This window comes from Lathamus discolor, chromosome 3 (assembly GCF_037157495.1).
Source record: "Lathamus discolor isolate bLatDis1 chromosome 3, bLatDis1.hap1, whole genome shotgun sequence".
Taxonomy (NCBI): Eukaryota; Metazoa; Chordata; class Aves; order Psittaciformes; family Psittacidae; genus Lathamus; species Lathamus discolor.
In genome coordinates, this window is record NC_088886.1 from 150,898,283 (window position 1) to 150,916,310 (window position 18,028).

General features: G+C 41.3%; 1 protein-coding gene across 1 annotated transcript in view; it reads left to right on the forward strand.

Annotated features, from left to right (window-relative positions):
- Positions 1–18,028, forward strand: part of MGMT (O-6-methylguanine-DNA methyltransferase) — a 148,504-nt gene that overhangs the window by 10,671 nt on the left and 119,805 nt on the right. Inside the window, exon 3 of the mRNA XM_065672485.1 lies at positions 9,374–9,513. Within this exon, the coding sequence (XP_065528557.1) occupies positions 9,374–9,513 (140 nt within the window). The remainder of the gene's footprint in view (positions 1–9,373; positions 9,514–18,028) is intronic.

Sequence of the window (18,028 nt, forward strand, 5' to 3'; positions counted from 1 at the left end):
CTATTCCTGCTGGCAACTTGTATCACTGTTACAAATGTCTTAATAATGGCATCTCCTGTAGTTTTAATCTGCTTTATGTAGTGTAATGTGGCTTAGGAAAGGACTATTTTGGATATTCTGTGTCTTCTGTTCCTCCTTAGAAGATTTTTTTTTTTTTCCTCACAGAATAAAATTTTTCTTTTTAAAATGGAATTGAGGAAGAAATTTAGGAAAATAAGTTCTTTCTTTAAAGCAGTCATCTGTTGAGTTACATTTATGTCTCTTCCAGCTGCAGACACTTTTAGCAGGTACCTGGAATAAGGGCAGAGAAATAGCTGATAATCTTCTGCACAACCAGACATGGTGGGAAGAGTCACTAGTTCCCCCTCACTCAAAGCTATGTGTGATATAGCTGGCAAGTGACATTAAGCTAATGATTTATTATTTAACCTTTTAATTTCTCCCACTCATTTCTACTTGAATGGTGCAGCATTGGCTGTTAGGGGAGTTTTCCCCTTGCGATATGTGGGAAAGCAGGTTTAAGGGAAAACACATGAACTCTCACAGCCCCATGCGCAGACACAGCCTGCGCTCCTCTGGTCCTGCTTCCCCCCATTCTGGTTGCATATTAAATATGTATGTAATGTAGCCCATGTTTCTTTAGTGATATTTATAGTGTGTGATTAGTTTACAGCTTTACTTTGAGCACAACCACACGCTGGTGTGACACAAAATATGCCTGGCATATGGCTTTTGCAGGAATCAATTATCACCGATGTAATGTGCTGAACAGTTTATAAGCAGGTTGTTAGAAAATGGGTTCTGAAAGCAGCCAGACCTGGAACAGGCTTCCCAGGGAAGCGGTGGAATCACCATCCCTGGAAGCGTTCACAAACCCACGTGGATGAGGCCCTTAGTGACATGGGTTGGTGGTGGCTTTGGCAGCGCTGGGATAAAGGTTGGATGTGATGATCTTAAAGGTCTTTTCCAGCCTGGTTGATTCTATGACTGATCTTTTTTCCATCATCACTCTGTCTCCCACTCAATCCCTGCTTTTGTTGTGAGCAGGGGTGTATGTTGGGTTTGTGTGGAAGAGGCTGAAACATGGCTGTTCTGTGTGCTCACACACATCAGGGATGATTCTGTGTTTGAAGTTTTGGGGTTTGTGGTGTTCTGACAAGGTGGCAATTTTTCTATATCATAAGAAATTTAATTTGAAATGTAATTCTGTTCCTCTCTGGGTTTCTTGTAGTTATTAAATTGAAACTTGGTAAATAGATTCTTGTACTAACTGTGATGCTTCACTCTCTGTTAATACAGAGATACACTTGTCCACGCTGTCCTGAATCACACAGATTGATAACGATAGGAAAATTCAGATGCGTGTGCCAAGGCTGTAATGTTGTGGTTTTGTAGGAGTCTTTGACACCTCCTTTTGTCTGTGTTTTTCTTTCAGGTGCATTTGAATTTTTAGTGAATTCTTAATACACGCTTTGCGGCTTCATTTGCTGGGAGCTGTTCTATTCTCTAAAAATGTCAATGAATTTCTTTCCTTGGACACAATTCAGATTTCCGGAGTCTCCTTCGGTTTAAGGAGCACTATTAATGGTTTTGTTCATATTGCTTAGATTTATTTGGTTATTATTCTCTAGCTCCTGCTCTTCAGGTATAGCTGGCTTGGTATTACAAGGAATGATGGATTATACAGGAAAGTTTCTTTTGAAGCACTCCTGATATTGTGCAATGCACTTGGGGGTCAGCTACACTTGACTGATGCATGATTTATCCAATGTCCCTGCCACTTTTGGAGATAAAGCTGCTATTTTATCAAAAATGCCAGCAAGTGTGATTTAGAATTTATACCCCTCCTTTTTCAAATAATTGTTCTGAGTACTTTGTGGCATGGCAATAAAATGATAAAGGTAATTGCACACAAATGTGAGCTAGCACCAAAATACAATAAAATTAACCTGAATTAGCTTGACTTGTCGATGAGAAGTATTTATGAAATGTATTTTTGCAATAAGGGAGACTGATATTATAGCTGGGAGGTGAGTTATTGCCTTAATGTAATCCTGCTTGAAATTTAAAAAAGAGACTGTTACAGTTGAGGGTGATTGTGCCTTTGAAATTAAGTTGAAGTGATTCTTATAATTGGCAGCAATAATGCATTGGGAAGGTAATATCTTTTATTGTGTTATGCCTAGTTGCATTATCTTTTATTTAGCTGGTCCTGACTTCAGCTCTGCGGAGAACACAAGGAGGAGCAGATCAAGAATTCTGTGGCTTTAGATGATAAGAATCTGAACTGTTTGCTAGCATTAGTGATTCTTGTGCTAGATTTTCCAGTTTTAGCCCATTTTCAGTTTCGGACCTGATACAAGTCTCATTTGATTAAAATTTCATCTCTTTTCTGCAGTAGTTGCTATATATTTACGTACACGGCTGAGCCCTGTAACAGTAGAGACATGAGGCTTGCTGTATCATGTATACATGTACATCAGGTGGGGGTTTTGTCAGTGAAATTCTGTATTTCTCAGTGCCTCGGGGTATAACCTCCTTTTCTGAAAGGGTGTATATACATTTACAGCAAGCACTTCAGTGTTTAAGCAGTGATATGCTTAAGCAGGATCTTCACATGTTGACTAATACCTTGAGTTTAGTTTTTGAGGTGGTGAATGCAGCTGGATAATCCAGACAGCTACACAATGACTTCTTTTCCTTTGCATAAGACTTGTTAAAACTCCAACCAGTAACAACTAAACACGAATTTGGGGGACCCTCTAATTCTTAAAAGCACTTTCACCTTTGGATTCTGCAGTATGATATTTCTTTAATGGTTTGGCAACAAATTAATGTATTACAAGTTAGTGTTATATTCCATGTGATTGCATGTGAAAGCACTGAATAACTGATTGAAGTATAACATTGCTTTGTAGTGTTGCACAGTGAATAACGTGACATATGCTTTTCAGTCTAAAAAATGAGGGACAGGAGGCTTAATCCTTTGTCATTAATATGGCAGGAATGACAACATGCTTCCCATGGCAGATACACCAAGCCCCGTGGCTTACTCTGAAGGTGCAGGTTTGGCTTAACCAGGGTGAGATTTACTTAGAGAAGCACTGGAGGTGTTGGAGGACTGCAGTATATTTCAGTGCAGCTCTTGTTTAAAAGCCTTATCTGGATTACAGTCCTGTTCTTCAGATGGGGGGGTGTTTATTACTCTTGAACAAGAACAAAAATACATGGACCTGATAATAGAGTGCTTTATTCTGGCAAGCTGAAAGTTTGCTTTGGATGCCATAGGAAGAAGGAATAAATGTAGTATAGAAAGTTATTGTGGGATGTGTAAGGGGAAAAGTAACTTCTGTCTAGATAAGTGGTCATCTATGTAGGGACCTATTAGGATCAGGGCATCCTTAATGCTTAGAGTTCACTGTTTAGCTGGAAATCTTTGGACTCTTTTTCAAGAGAAAGAAACAGCTTCTAGAAAAGCTTTTATTTTAGCTTTGAAAAAATCAACCACTTCATATTAAGTAAAACGACTTAACAATTAAATGCTTCTTGTTCTGTGTAATTTTTATTCCAGTGTATAAACTGGGCAGGAAACTTCTCTCCAGCTCTTCCCTTCTTTCATCCTTGAAATTGTTTGTGGTACATAAATTCTCTTCTCTTGAAGCACTAGCAGCTGCTCTTCATTTGGAAGGTAAAAACACAGATGATTAATCAAGATATTGGTATGCCCCATCCCTGATAGTGTTCAAGGCCAGGTTGGATGGGGCTTGGAGCAAGCTGCTGTAGTGGAAGGTGTCCCTGCCTGTGGCGGGGGGTTAGAACTGGATGTGCTTTAAGATCCCTTCCCATCCAAACCAGTCAGATTCTGTGATATTAGCAGGAGGAGGCTTTTTGATTTCTGTTCTGATCACATATTGATTGTATGGATCCTGTGTTTTTCACAGTCCTTAGGTATTTTCTATTCTAGAACACTTGAGTGTAAGAAATGCTTTTCTCATCTAAGATGAGCTATATAAGATTGGAAAATGACCCTCTGCACTGCAGTATAAGTACACAAATGCATTAGCTTTACTATTAATATCTCTTCCCATATTCTTTATGTACAATAGATTGTTTCCTTTTAAATAAACATGCAGAAACCAGTAAAACAAATACAGGAAGTTTTAAGCTATTAAGGAGATGTTGAGAGAACTATAATTCAATGAAACCCGTTGATGCATGGACCACTGGCATGTGTAAGCTCACTGGGGGCTGTGCCAAATGGGGGGCTGCGGTCCACCTTGTAACTCATTGTACATCAGTGGTACGTTGACCTTTACACTTCAGAGTAGACAGGGCTTTAGTAAAGTCATCCCTGTTCTACTGCTTTTGAGTTGTTAGTGACAGACACATCCAGCTTCTCATTTCTTATGATGGTCCCTGATTGTTTTTGCCTTGACAAATACCAGTGATGTGATTTGATAAGGGTTTTGTTATGAGAAGGATGTGAACTTACTGGATCAGGAAGAGTGGCTGCAGTTGAGATGACTGAAATGAAGTAGCAAATTGCCAAACCAGTTCAGGTGCCTGTGGAGTGTTACTCTTAAATTTAAATCCAATATTTCAAGCTTTCATTGAATTTTAATTCAAAACTTGAATCGATAACAAGCAGGTTTGAGAGCGCTGTGATACTCAAAAGAAGGACACTTAAAGGCTTCAGGACTGGTATTTCCTGTAATTAGGATGAAGAACTAACTTCCCTGGCATTTATTGATCATCCTCTCAAACTCAACAAATTCCTGGTATTGCTTTTTGGCAAGTCACTAATATGGCATCGTAGAAACAGGACAAGTGCTTGAGAACTGCATCTCATGTGCTAGTTTCCTAATACAGATATGTCAGAACGTGGGAGTGATGAATCCTTAGGATATATTTATGGAAAAATAAGAAGTTGGTGCACTGTCACACCTTTAACAGAATCACAGACTGGTTTGGGTTAAACCTAAACCTAAAGCTCATCCAGTTCCAACCCCTTCCACGGGCAGGGACCCCTTCCACTGGAGCAGCTTGCTCCAAGCCCCTGTGTCCAACCTGGCCTTGAGCACTGCCAAGGATGGGGCAGCCACAGCTTCTCTGGGCACCCTGTGCCAGTGTCTCTGCACCCTCACAGTAAAGAGCTTCTGCCTTAAATCTCACCTGAAATTCCCCTGTTTGTTTGAACCCATCACCCCTTGTCCTGTCACTACAGTCCCTGATAAAGGCCCCTCTCCAGCATCCTTGTTGCCTCCTTCACGTACTGGAAGCTGCTCTAAATTCTGTATGCGGCTTCTGCTCTCCAGGCTGAGATGCCCTAGTGGTCTCAGCCTGTCTCCAGAGCAGAGGTGCTTCAGTTGCTGATCATCCTCCTGACCTATGGACTTGCCCCAGCAGCTTCCTCCCCTTTGGAGAGGGTGCTGGCATGAACACTCCAAGTGAAACAGCCCTCAAACTGTGGATCTTATTGGATAAATACATCCAGAAATTCAGCTTTTACAGCTAAGAAACTAATACGTGCTACTAATGGGTATAGTGCTGTTTGGGATCCTCTCAGACAATAGGTGCTGACAATTACTTTTAGTTTTTGAAGCCAATATGTAGTTATTTCCCAGCCCAAGATATGAGTTAGATTGCATGAGAACGCTAATGTGGCATCTGGGTGGGTTCTTTAAATAACAGCAAATACCATAGTGTGGAAAGCTTAAGTAGAGCATTCTCAAATGTGCATCAGTGGCTAGTGTAGTAATGGTGGAAATCTGACCATTTCTGGCTTTGAGAAGTGTTAAGTGAAATAAGGGTGAGAAGTATAATGCAATTTCTTCATAGCTGTATTTACACTGTCAGGTAGCTCAGCAGTTAGCCCGTTCTGTTAATATGAGAGGATCAAGACACCCATTTCTTGGAGGCAAATGTGTCATCTCACTGATTAATGCACTCTGACTCTCTTGGTTTGAAAAGGGAAATTGTAGTATATGCACGGACACGTTAGTTCAGGTTTAGTGCTTGAATTTGTTACTTTAGCTTTGATTCTCCAAAATATTCATGTAGAAATCAGAAGGATTTCATTTGAAGTTCAGCCACATGCTAAAGCCTAATGGAAATGCCCTGTTAAATCAGATGCAGGTGGTGGCAGAGGGGATTATCATTAAGGTTTTGATATGGCAGGGTGGGTTTGTATTGTTGCTAAAGCAGAGTGAAGAAAATGGGAAAGCCTGTAGAGGAAGATCTATCAGAGATAAGGCTGTGGCTCCTTCCTGATGGGCAGGATTCATGCGCTCAGTAATAGGGGAAAGCATGTGACAAGGTGACATCTTGAGTCTCTTTGACCACAGCCTTCAGGCAGAACTTGTGTTAAGACAATTTCTGGTATATCTGTATATCTGAATGGGTGCAGACACATCCATGGGCAGCACTGTTGCATTTTCCTAGTGGAAATTGGTGGTTCCTGGGGTTGTAACAACCCCCGCGTGTGAAAACCTTAAGAGAACACAGGGAAAATTTGAAGCGATATTCATGAAGGCATTTTTCATTCTTTGTCCCCTTCCATTCACTAACAGGGACTTGCTGTTGAAGTGCAGGGAATGCCAGGTTTCCTCTTGACTTGTCCTGGAAAATACAAACCTCTTGGGAGAACATCAAGCATGGAAACACTTTGCTATGGATTTTTTTGGAACCTTGTCGATCCTTGAGATTTACTTGCAATTTTTTTATGTTTATCCATTCCCATTAAGGATCTGAATTGGATTCTAGGATCTTGGACCAGACAGTAAGGGAATTTTTGGGGGGGTTGAGGCACAGGGTGCCCAGAGAAGCTGTGGCTGCCCCATCCCTGGCAGTGCTCAAGGCCAGGTTGGACACAGGGGCTTGGAGCAAGCTGCTCCAGTGGAAGGGGTCCCTGCCCGTGGCAGGGGTTGGAGCTGGATGAGCTTTAAGGTCCCCTCCAACCCAAACCAGGCTGGGATTCTGTGTAGATCATGGAAAATGTTGAATTATTTCCTGTAGTGTCAAAGACCATTAATGCAAATCTAAACAAGATCTGGATTGAATCAAATGGGAGGTATGTTTTAGTGCTGAAAACCTTGGCTGCAGCAGGGCTGTTACATTGAATTACAGTGAAAAGCATAAGATGTGAAGATCCTTTGCTGCAAGTCATCAAGCTAATGCTGGCTTTTGGGTTCATAGCACCTCATTTAGGAGATAAAACTTGCTGCTGTTTCACATCCTTGGCGTTTGAACCCTTGGTAAGCAGTTTGAACAGTGTCTGTGTTTCCTGGTGGTGTTCAGTGCAGTCGATGTGTAATCTAGGGGACCTTCGCCCGTTGAAGGAGCATGGTGCTACCAAGGCAAGTGCTATGGAAAGTCATGGGAGCATGCCTGGAAAACGAGGTTCCTCTGTACAGGGCATTAACTCATCAATCATGCTAATATTCTTACTTATACATCTTCTACTTTGAAAACTGTTTGATACTCATCTGTTATTAATGACAAAAAGGTCTTTAGTTCTGTTGGCTAACAATAATCTTTCATTTTCTGTAGTGCTTAGCAGTGCAGTGAGAGAGCCTTCCATACAGGCAACCTTCACTTCTATTTCTGTAGCAGGCTCCAGATAGACATTTCCAAACCTCATTTTTTTTTCTTCCTATGTTTTGAATTTATGAGAAATTTTGACGCAGATTTGTAGGTATTTCAGTGGAAGAGGAGGGTGAAGGTGATGAAGAAATTCTACACAATGAGGGTGGTAAAACACTGGCAAAGCTTGCTCAGAGAGGTGGTGGGTGCACCATCCCTGGAGATACTCAAGGCCAGGCTGCATGTGGTTCTGGGCAACATGATCTAACTGAAGATGTCTCTGCTCATTGCAGGATGCCTTGAAGATGCAGATGGGCTTTGAAGGTCCCTTCCAACACAAAATAATCTGATTCATGCAGTGCCTGATGAAAATTCCTCAAATTTTATATATATATATATATATATATATATATATATATATATGTATAAGCTGGAGGTAAAAAGGCTGAAGGCAATTTATTTCCCTTATTACATTCTTTGCTTTAAGCTCCCATTCACTTTTAGTTCTCACAAGTTTAAGAAGGGCACTCTGGTGGTGAGCAAATCGTAGCTGTATTGGATGTGGACATGTTTTCAGTGTCTATTGGTCTGCAGTAAATGATGTCTAAGCATTAGGTCGTTCAGCTGGCCAACTTTAAAGGTGTTTGCATCTGAAAACTGTTGTAACTTGAATAAAATTCCACTTACTTTAAAGCAGCACTGTCTGCAGAGTGTGTTGTCACCTTGATCTTACCTGGCTCATGTCAGTGGCTGCCGGTGACTAGTGAGAAGACATGTCAGTATCTGGACAAGGGGTAGTGTGTGTTGTACTTTGGTATGGTGACCTTCATCTTCGAGGCTCCCAACCCAATTGCATATATATGTGGATATGTCATGCAGTTCCATTCTCTTATAAAAATAAACCTTGAATATTGCTGCCCAATGCATATGTTAAACAAGACTGAAAACACAAGTTGCACTCGCTCAAGGCTTCATCTATAAAGCTTAGTTCAACTTGGTGGGAACTTATAGGCTTATTTATAGTTTTCTGTTCTTCTCTTCATCCTGTGTTTTGTTATAATGAAAAAGCTGTCCTCTTAGCACTAGGCTGTTACATTCATGGAGCACATGGTATGAGGTTCAGTGCATCTAGTTTAGGGCTGTCACACAAATAAGAATGAAGAATGTATGCTGGTTTTCCACATATGTAAACTTCTGTGTTGTTTTTACTAAGGCTTGTGCAGTGAGGTGCTGCTCCAAAGTTGACCCATCTCCTTTCCTTGAGGAGGGAGAAGGAACAAAGTTGGTTGAAGAGTTTTTAAAACACCAGCAAGCACTTTGATTATTTAGCAAAAAGCTGATTTTGAATTGCAGTCAAGCTAAATAAACCCCTAGGTACCTGCAGTTCTTCAGTCCCAGCACACTGTGCAGATCTTGCCATAGAATCCCAGACTGGTTTGTGTTGGAAGGGACCTTAAAGCTTAGCCAGTTCCAGCCCCCTGCCACAGGCAGGGACACCTTCCACTAGAGCAGGTTGCTCTGACGCCTGTCCAACCTGGCCTTGAGCACTGCCAGGGATGGGGCAGCCACAGCTTCTCTGGGCACCCTGTGCCAGCATCTCGCTGAATAATTATTTTCCTTATATCTAATCATTCTGAGTTGGAATTCTGAGAGCCAGAGCCACACTTGAGGGAACTGCACTGGTTTCTTGTGCTTTTTAACATTGCTTTTGAAAACTAATCAAAACACCTTGTGATGAATGTGCCTTGGTGAAAATGCATGCAATTAAAGAGGAGTTTCTTTTCATGAACAGGTGAAATCCACAAAGGAAGAATCTCAGTGCAAGGAGAGACGAATGGCTCTGCTCACCACTGTGGGAAAGATCGAGATATTGGGGTGTGAAACAGGCTTACATGAAATAAAGCTTCCAAAAATGAGTTTGCTGCCAAGTGGGTAAGTTCATGTCCTATTGATCTTATATTTAGGTATATGGTAGAAGAAAGTTCCTCTGGACAATCTAAGACATGACTTTGGATTTGTTTTTACTGGCTATACTGGGGACTCCAGTGCCTCTGAGGAGTGGTGGGTCCAAAATGCATTTCTTTGTGCTGCATCAATAACATCAGCAAAGAAATGTTCTAAGGTAGAAGTATGTTTAATATAGGCTTTGGAAGTATATCCTGTCCCTAATTTTGGACACATGTAAATCTGTCACTTCTTGCATGCTTTGCCAATTTTCCAGACCTGTATCTAGGTGTATACGTTCAAGAGGAAAAACTGGGGTTGAATAATCGTTTTATTTACTGCATGCTGCCTATGGGAGCTTTGGGTGGTTTTCCATAGCTATAATATCTTCTGGAGCTCAGAACAGTTGATACACATGGCAGTGGAGATGAAATCTCAAATACAGAACTGACTGAGGAGGTATTGCCATGTTTTACTGTGGAATATCAGTGCTGTTCAATCTGAAATACATCTCTTCAGCTCTTTGGTCAGTGCTTTTCCCTTATTTCTGGGGAAATGCTCAGTGATGTTTGTAGAAGGAACACTGATTTCTTTCAAAATTGTGAGATTTCTTTGCTGAAGAATTCTGCCAGAATGGGAGTTACTACTTGTTTAAGGTTGGTCTCTTCAGCTGTTTTGGGTAATGAAAGCACAGGCTTTGCAACAGTCCATTGCAGCAGAGCTTTTTTTGACAAGACACACAGGTTTGGTTTCCTTCTCTCCACATTGTCCTTTTCTCCCCTGCTTTTCACTTATGAAGCTCTCCATTGATTTGTGGGGTTTGCCTGTTTTATTATGCTTATAATTTAAGTGTAAATTAATCAGGAATATGGAGCATAATGTGAATTCTGATTGAAATGGGTTTTTTTTCTCCATGGAAACCCTCAAACCTCTATATTTGACAGTTGCCAACTCCAGCAATGCAGAAATAAGTACTCCAGTTTCTTCGTAGGCTGATTTCAGTGTTGGATTTCTGCTGATGAGGAATAGAAATAAAGACACATTTAGGGTAAGGCTGAAGTTTGTCTTTGCAGCGTCTGCATGAAAAAGCCTAATCAGATGAGGACTCTTCACCTTTGAGAAGAGGAAACATCAGTGAGTGTGTGGAAGAAGGGTAGGGAAAAGGTCTATGGGCTCTTGAAGTGACAAATATAGATTGTGTGTTCTTGAGGTTTTGGGTGTTTCACTTCATGGGTTGTCTTTTCTTTTTGGGCAAAGTTTATAGGGATGGAAATGGATCTTTCAAGCACAGATCCCCTTTTTCCAGGGAATTACACATGTGTTCCCAGAAGCACTGAGTACATTCTTACTCACCTCTGTCTGTGTAGATGAGAGATGCTGGTACTCAGACTGTGGGATGTTTTCTTTGTGGGAGCCTTGATGCAAGGCAAGGTCCATCCCTATTTAAGGAAGGCTTCTGCTCTCTTCATTTACCATGGTATTCGCCACTTGCTCACCTGCAGCATGGCCCCGTTGTTTGGTTGAAGAAGGGTCTTGTGATCTTGTTCTTCAGGCAGTTGAACGTAGAATAATAGAATAGTTAGGGTTGGAAAGGACCTCAAGATCACCCAGTTCCAACTCCCCTGCCATGGGCAGGGACACCTCACACTAAACCATCCCACACAACAGTTGATATCCTTTTCCTAATTCTTTTTATATGATCTTGATCCATCTCAGTGGTGACTTCTTCTGGGTAGCCAGGAAATTTTGAGGCTTTAGTGGCTTCTTGATAACCCTTAACTTAGCAGACTGCAGGATTTATATGCCTGAATTGTTATATTAGAGGGACTGTCACTGAAGAGTGGTTCAAGTTCATGGTAAGCAGAATATTCTTACTATTAAGAATTTACATCTGGAACAGAGGTGGAAGGTGGGACTTGTATTGTCGTTCCCGGTGATAGAGATCTAAAAATTTTAAAGCCCTCTGTAAATGTTTGTGCTGAAATATAACATTTAATCTCTTCCACTCATCGCCAGTGAATGGTTGTTAAATCTGGCCTCATTATTTTCGACAGACTAAAATAAAACCAAAACAGTGCCCAGTGTTTCTTCTAACGGGCTAATAAATGCTGTGGTAAGAACATTGGGTAGGGAAAAAAACCCATAAGAAACATAAAAATTGATTTTAATGGACCCCTGTCAGAGAGAACCATAATGAGCACAAGTCCAGTAATAAATATTGGTATTCTGCTCTGCGGTGCTTGGGACTTCTCATGTAGCATTGCATGTAATAATCAATATACATCGTAGGGTTTTTAACAACAAAAATAAGTAAACCTTTGAAATGTATAAATACTGAAGACTTGCAGTCTGTCGGAATCCTGCTGGTTGTAGGGAAATCGGATGAGAGGGGCTGCTAATAGCATAATCACTTTGTGGAGATCTTGCTCTATTTTACAGCTTGTAAAATGCTGTGCAATTAATCACCTGAGATTACAACCTATTCGGTGATGGCTCTCCTTAAAACTTAAGAACACAGACTATAATGGAGACTAAAAGGAGAGGCAACAAAGTAAAATTCAGGTTTCAGTATGCTTGAAAGAAATTGATCTATTAATGAGATGAAACTAATTGTAATAACCTAAGGTTATTCTGCTCCTTGTGAGCTTAAAAGTCCAGGCACGTCACAGTGTAACGGTTTCTGTTTGGAGTGGAGGGGTTTTTAGTCAAGCCTTTTCAATTTATGCTTGTATATACCTAAAAAATAATATCCATAAATGAGGAATTTCAGCTAGATATGATTGTGAAGGCTTTGATTTACTGCATACTAACTGAAATTGTTCCTGTTTCACAAAGTGTGTTGCCAACAATCGCTTAACTTCAAACAGTAACTTGAAATCCCCTATTTCTGTTTTAGCATTTAAATTGTGAATTGACTTGTCATTCAAGTTGGCATTGTCAGTTAAGAAAGCACTGAAGATTATAGAACCATAAAATCCCAGACTGGTTTGTGTTGGAAGGGACCTCAAAGCTCATCCAGTTAGAGCCCACTGTTATGGGCAGGGACCCCTTCCACTGGAGTAGGTTGCTCCAAGCCCCTGTGTCCAACCTGGCCTTGAGCACTGCCAGGGATGGGGCAGCCACAGCTTCTCTGGTAGAGCCAGAATCAATGCTAATCAGTAACCGAATAGCATTAGAATTATCAGAATCTCTGTTTAATCCCATATGATGGGGCTGCAGTACAATGGAGGCAGTATGGGGCTGCAGTATGATGGAGGCTGCAGTAGTTTTAATCTCCATAGAATATCATAAGGGGGTGCTGGGCTATACTCATTGTAGGGCTATTTCTGAAACAAGTTGGCACTATTCTGCTTCACGGTTGTAAAGTGGGGCAAAAACTGTATGGAAGATGAAGCCTGATTGTATAGATTTATCTGGTTTTAAGAACTTCAGCTTCACCAACAAAAAAAGTATATATAGCCTGTGTATATATTTAGTACTATATCAGGTGTTATGCTTTTTCCTTCAGCATATGCAGATATAAGGATTAAGAAGGTTTTTTCCTCCAGTATTCCTTCTTGAAATATTACAAGCGTTTTAAGTTTTTGCTCATTCCAAAAGGAAAACTTGCTCTTTACCATTACTGTACCTTTGAGTGTCTTCAGCAGCTTTGAAGTTTCAGATTTAACTCTTGTTATATTGGCTGTGGTGTTCCCAAGCTGTGGGTTAACTGTTTTGAGAAGCCTCATCTTGCTCCTGAGCTGGAGGAGTGAGTTACCTGTTTGGATAGTAGGGGATGGCACTCGTGGACCCTGTTAGCAGTAGCAAACCATGCTTGGATTTTCCTGCGCTAAACACTAACAGCAGCAGATACTCTGGAATCATGGGATGTTGACTTGGCAGTTGGGATGGCAGAAGGGAACAGTGTTTCCCTGGGCTGGACAAATCTAAATTCATTCAGGAATTCCCTGTTTCTCCAGGAAAATGGCCCCAGGATTCCCATCTCCCTTTGTGGAGTTGAGAGAATCCCATCTAGGTTATCTGTGGTTATCTAGCTTACATGTGTGCTCATGCAGGGAAATAGTGGTGACTGGAGGACTTGGGTTAAAGAAGGGCGGTGGTATAATGTGCCTTGAGGTAAACTAGAACAGCTTGTAGTGTGTGGTTGGAAAATCCTGTTCTGCTGAGCACAGGGTGGTGAGCAGTGTGATGTACTGCTGTGTGCGTGTGAGATGGATGTTAAATTTGCCATCTATCAGTGGACACAAATTCCAGCTTGTGCTGATACTGATATCCACTGCGGGTTTCAGTCAGTCTCCTTCTGCCAGGTTAACATCATCAGAAACTCGCCCGAATCTCTGTTTAAACAGGTTTCCAGCTATTACAGATTCAAAGACAATCTCAAGTGTGAAGGTGCAGCGGTGTACGGGAGCCTGATAAGAGCCTAGAACAATAACTTGAAGAGGTGTGAACCACTCTGTTCATCTCTGAGGTATTTAATCATGAGCAGTGATGATGGTTTAAATGTCAACTTTGCTAACTCTTTCATTCCTCATACTGTAAAATTTACTGTGAGTGATATCTCACTTTGATGCCACAAGTGGGAGGCATTTGGGAGAGTGCCACTCCTATTTTTCCAATAAGCATCAGCCAAGGCTAAGAAACTTAGTGGAGCTCAGGGGCATACTAAAAACTGACTGAAGGAGGTAAGTATGTGACTACCCTTTGCTGCTTTGAATACATTTCTGGTTTACTATGAACATCTGATGTGACTTAGGTGAACAGAGGGTTATTGGAGGTGTAGTTTGGAAGATGTGCCACTCTTCCCCATGCAGTTCTTCCTTAAGATTATTGTGTAAGAACAGAGATTTTCTAGGTAAAATGGTACAGGATAAACGCAGAGGAGATAAAGTGCATATTTGTAGTGAAGTTAATGGTTTGGGGATGATCTCTAAATGTGCAGTGGGAAAAGGAAGAGGAGAGGTGTCCTACAGACCTCTTTGAAGCTTAAGCTGCTGGTAGCATAAACTGCATAGAGACTCCAGGTCATTTCTGGAGGAAAGGTGGTGGAACCAAACCACTGGCTTCTGTTCCTTCTGCAGAGCCTGATGTTTCTGCCATTGAAAATGTGCAATTGTGTTTACAACCATTATTCTTGCACAAGTTAAGTTGTATTACCGGTTCTTTCAAAGACCTCTGTCCTTAAGGAGCCATCCTATGGGCTGCATGCAGTTTATAGGCTTTGAGTAATAATGTTAATAAAACTCCACATATCCCTAATGTATGGAAAATTACCTTTATTTTTGGTTGTTTTTCATAGCAAGTACAGTAGCAGTGCTTACCTTCTGGAAGGTGTCAGTCCTGCTCCCACTGGGAACATGTTAAAACACCAACCAATTGTGGACAGGTCCGAATGCATCATAGCTTTCCTGCCGGCTGACACAGAGCACTTAATCCAGTAAATACTATAATCATCCAAGTTGATGGCACTTACCAGTGATCAAAGTATGCTTCTTTGTATGGCACTTTCCTTTTTTCAGAGTTTAGTGTATTTAATTACTGTTTACAGTGACTGGAAAATTGTTCATTAGATGGATCTTTTGTTGGTGTTAATACAAACAGATTAGGTTTGAGATAGAGTCCGCATTTAATGCGAGTCTCTGTGTATCGAGTCCTTTAGCAGCTGGGTGAAGGGTTTGGATCGTTCCATGTGGTCTTTGCTTCTATAGTACCTTGCTCTCAAAAAGTGAGAGCGCCTGGTCCTTCTGGGGTGATGATTCTTCAACATGTGGGGCAAAATCCATGCTGGATTTTAGCCATTTAGTTCCCTTGAAATTAGGGGAATGCCATGTGTGTGAGGCAGTGCAGCAGTACATGTGTGCTCTGTGATTTGGTCCCTGGGCTGCTTCTCTTGCATTTTAACCCCTTTCAATCCAGGCAATGTTGATTTGGCATCAGTATTCCCCCATCCCTGGCGGTGTTCGAAGCCAGGTTGGATGGGGCTTGGAGCAAGCTGCTCTAGTGGAAGGTGTCCCTGCCCGTGGCAGGGGGTTGGAACTGGATGAGCTTTAGGCTCCCTTCCAACACAAACCATTCCATGACTTTCATATTGATGAGTAACGTGAAAGCATGTTTTGGGTGCTTATGTAGAACAGTCACCATAAGGAGAAGGTCAGCCTTGCACATTTTTCTTTGTAAGCCTCTTATTTCTGAATATCTTTTAACTTGTGGCACTAAGCCCATGCAAATCTCGTTGAGTTTTCTGCCACTTGTCTCAGAAAGAAAGCATGCAGATGCCTGGGTAATAGGGAGATGATGGTTGTAACTTCACATTACTCCCAAATAACAGGAAGATGGTATATTTAAAAAGAAAAAGGGGGAAAGAAAAAAGGAAATATTACCTCCTCTGGTAGAAGTGTCTACAAATATCCAGGCATCAATCTTTATTTCAGCAGATTCAATGGATGTGGCAGGAAGAGTTATTATATAGCATAGTCCTTCTTTTATTAAAAATAAACTGGACTGGGTTTTTTCATAGTTTCTTGTGGAGGTGCTACAGATTGCTTATGCTGCATCAAGATAAGGAAACTTTTTATTGGAAATAGTGTTTCAAAAACTTAAAATAAGCTCTAACACCACGTAGGAAGTTTTAGACTTGGAAGCCTTACGTGTCGTACAGCTCAAATACATGGTTTCCTATGGCTTTAGGTACGGCTTGCAGGAGAAGTTTCACTGTCGGGTGTTGATGGTGGGTTGTATTTTGCATGGTTGGCAAAACCCACATTCCCCTCTCCCTTAAACTGAAGGGAACGTTGAGCAGCTCCACTGTAATCAATACTATACTTTAGATGTGTTATTTATCCTGACAGCGCCACTGCATTTCTATTCATCTGTCAAAGGCAGTGTAACAAGATTCAAATAGGAGTGGGTTTTGCAAGTCTTCAGTTGCATTTTTTTTTGTCCACGGGTCTACTGGAGAAACCTTTGAGGGCTCTATGTAAGAAAAATCAAATGAAAATCCATAGAATCATAGAACTCCAGGTTTCTACTGGGTAGTAATTCATGGTGCGAATCTGATATTTGAAAACCTTTAATTATACCATAGGCAATGCCATGTCAAAAGGCTAAAAGCCCTGTTTTGGTGTGCAGAAAAAAAGGCTTTGCTCCCGACCTAGTGCGTGTTTATAAACCTCAATGGTTGGCCAAGAAGTGTTATAGCAACCCAGTGATCGCATTTTACAGTAGTGATATTTTAAAATGGCAAAAGTAACAACAAGCTGTATTAGGTAATATAACTTGTGCAGACACCCACTTGAAAATCCCACAAATATGATGGGTTTATTTCCAGTGCAGAAGATGTAGAGCTGCAATAGTGCTGAAAAATAATTTTGCCAAAGACGAGTGTGAGAATATGTCTATGCAGCCTCCTCTCTTCAAGAAATTCCTCTGGAATTAAATCTCTTCCTGTCACCCTGTCCTACACTGTGCCACAGATACTGTGCCTGGTGTATCTTTAACTCTTCTGTAATGCAGGCCATGAGTGGAACTTTTCCACTCCTTGTGCCAGAGGTAGATTAATGCACTGGAGCATTTTTCCATTGCAAATCCTTGTTATAAACATGGGAAAATGGGCTGCATAATGACATGGATTATGTTTCTATTATGTGTCAGAATTAGTGTTCTTCAGTATTGCAACTCTTCATTGTGGTTTTCTTCCCAGGCTTCTGTGGTCCTCCAAGAAAATCTAGATGCATAGATAATGCTGAGAATAATGCAAAGCCAGGGAGCTGCTTTGAGACAGGACAGTGAGGTGTAAGCACAGACACATCTGGGTAAGAGGAACCTTCCTGCAGCTCTCCTTGAGAGCTGTATTACAAAGTGTTTTGCTGAAAAGTGTCATAGAATCCCAGAGAGGTTTGTGTTGGAAGGGACCTTAAAGCTCATCCCGTTAGAACCCACTGCTATGGGACAGGGTAATCTTCTGCTCGAGCAGCTTGCTCCAAGGCCCTGTGTCCAGTCTGGCCTTGAGCAATGCCAGGGATGGGGCAGCCACAGCTTCTTTGGGCAACTTGTGCCAGCAATACCTACCTGAAGAGCCTTGATTGTGCCCATGCTGTGATCAGAGCAAAATTCAGGGATTGAGGAGTACTGGGGTATTTGGGGGTTTCTCTGTTATTGAGAGCTTTACCCAGCTCTAGCTGCATAGCTGGTCTTTATTGGCTATTTTGGCTCGTGTATTTGCAGTAAAACAGATGACATGCTACCAGTGTATGTGCTGATTATAGCTTATTATTATTATTATTGTTAATACCTACTTTAATTCCTTCCATAACCAGAATTTAAGATGTGGTAGAACAAAGCACAATCACCCTGGAGCACATGAGACAGTTCCTGTCCTTAACCCTGGTGCCACTTCTCCAGTGTCTCACCATTGCAATGGAACTGGGTTTCAGTGAAATGGTCTTCAGCACACTGTGCTGGAAAAGCAAGAGTTAACTTCTAAAACCTCATGCTGTAACTGTAA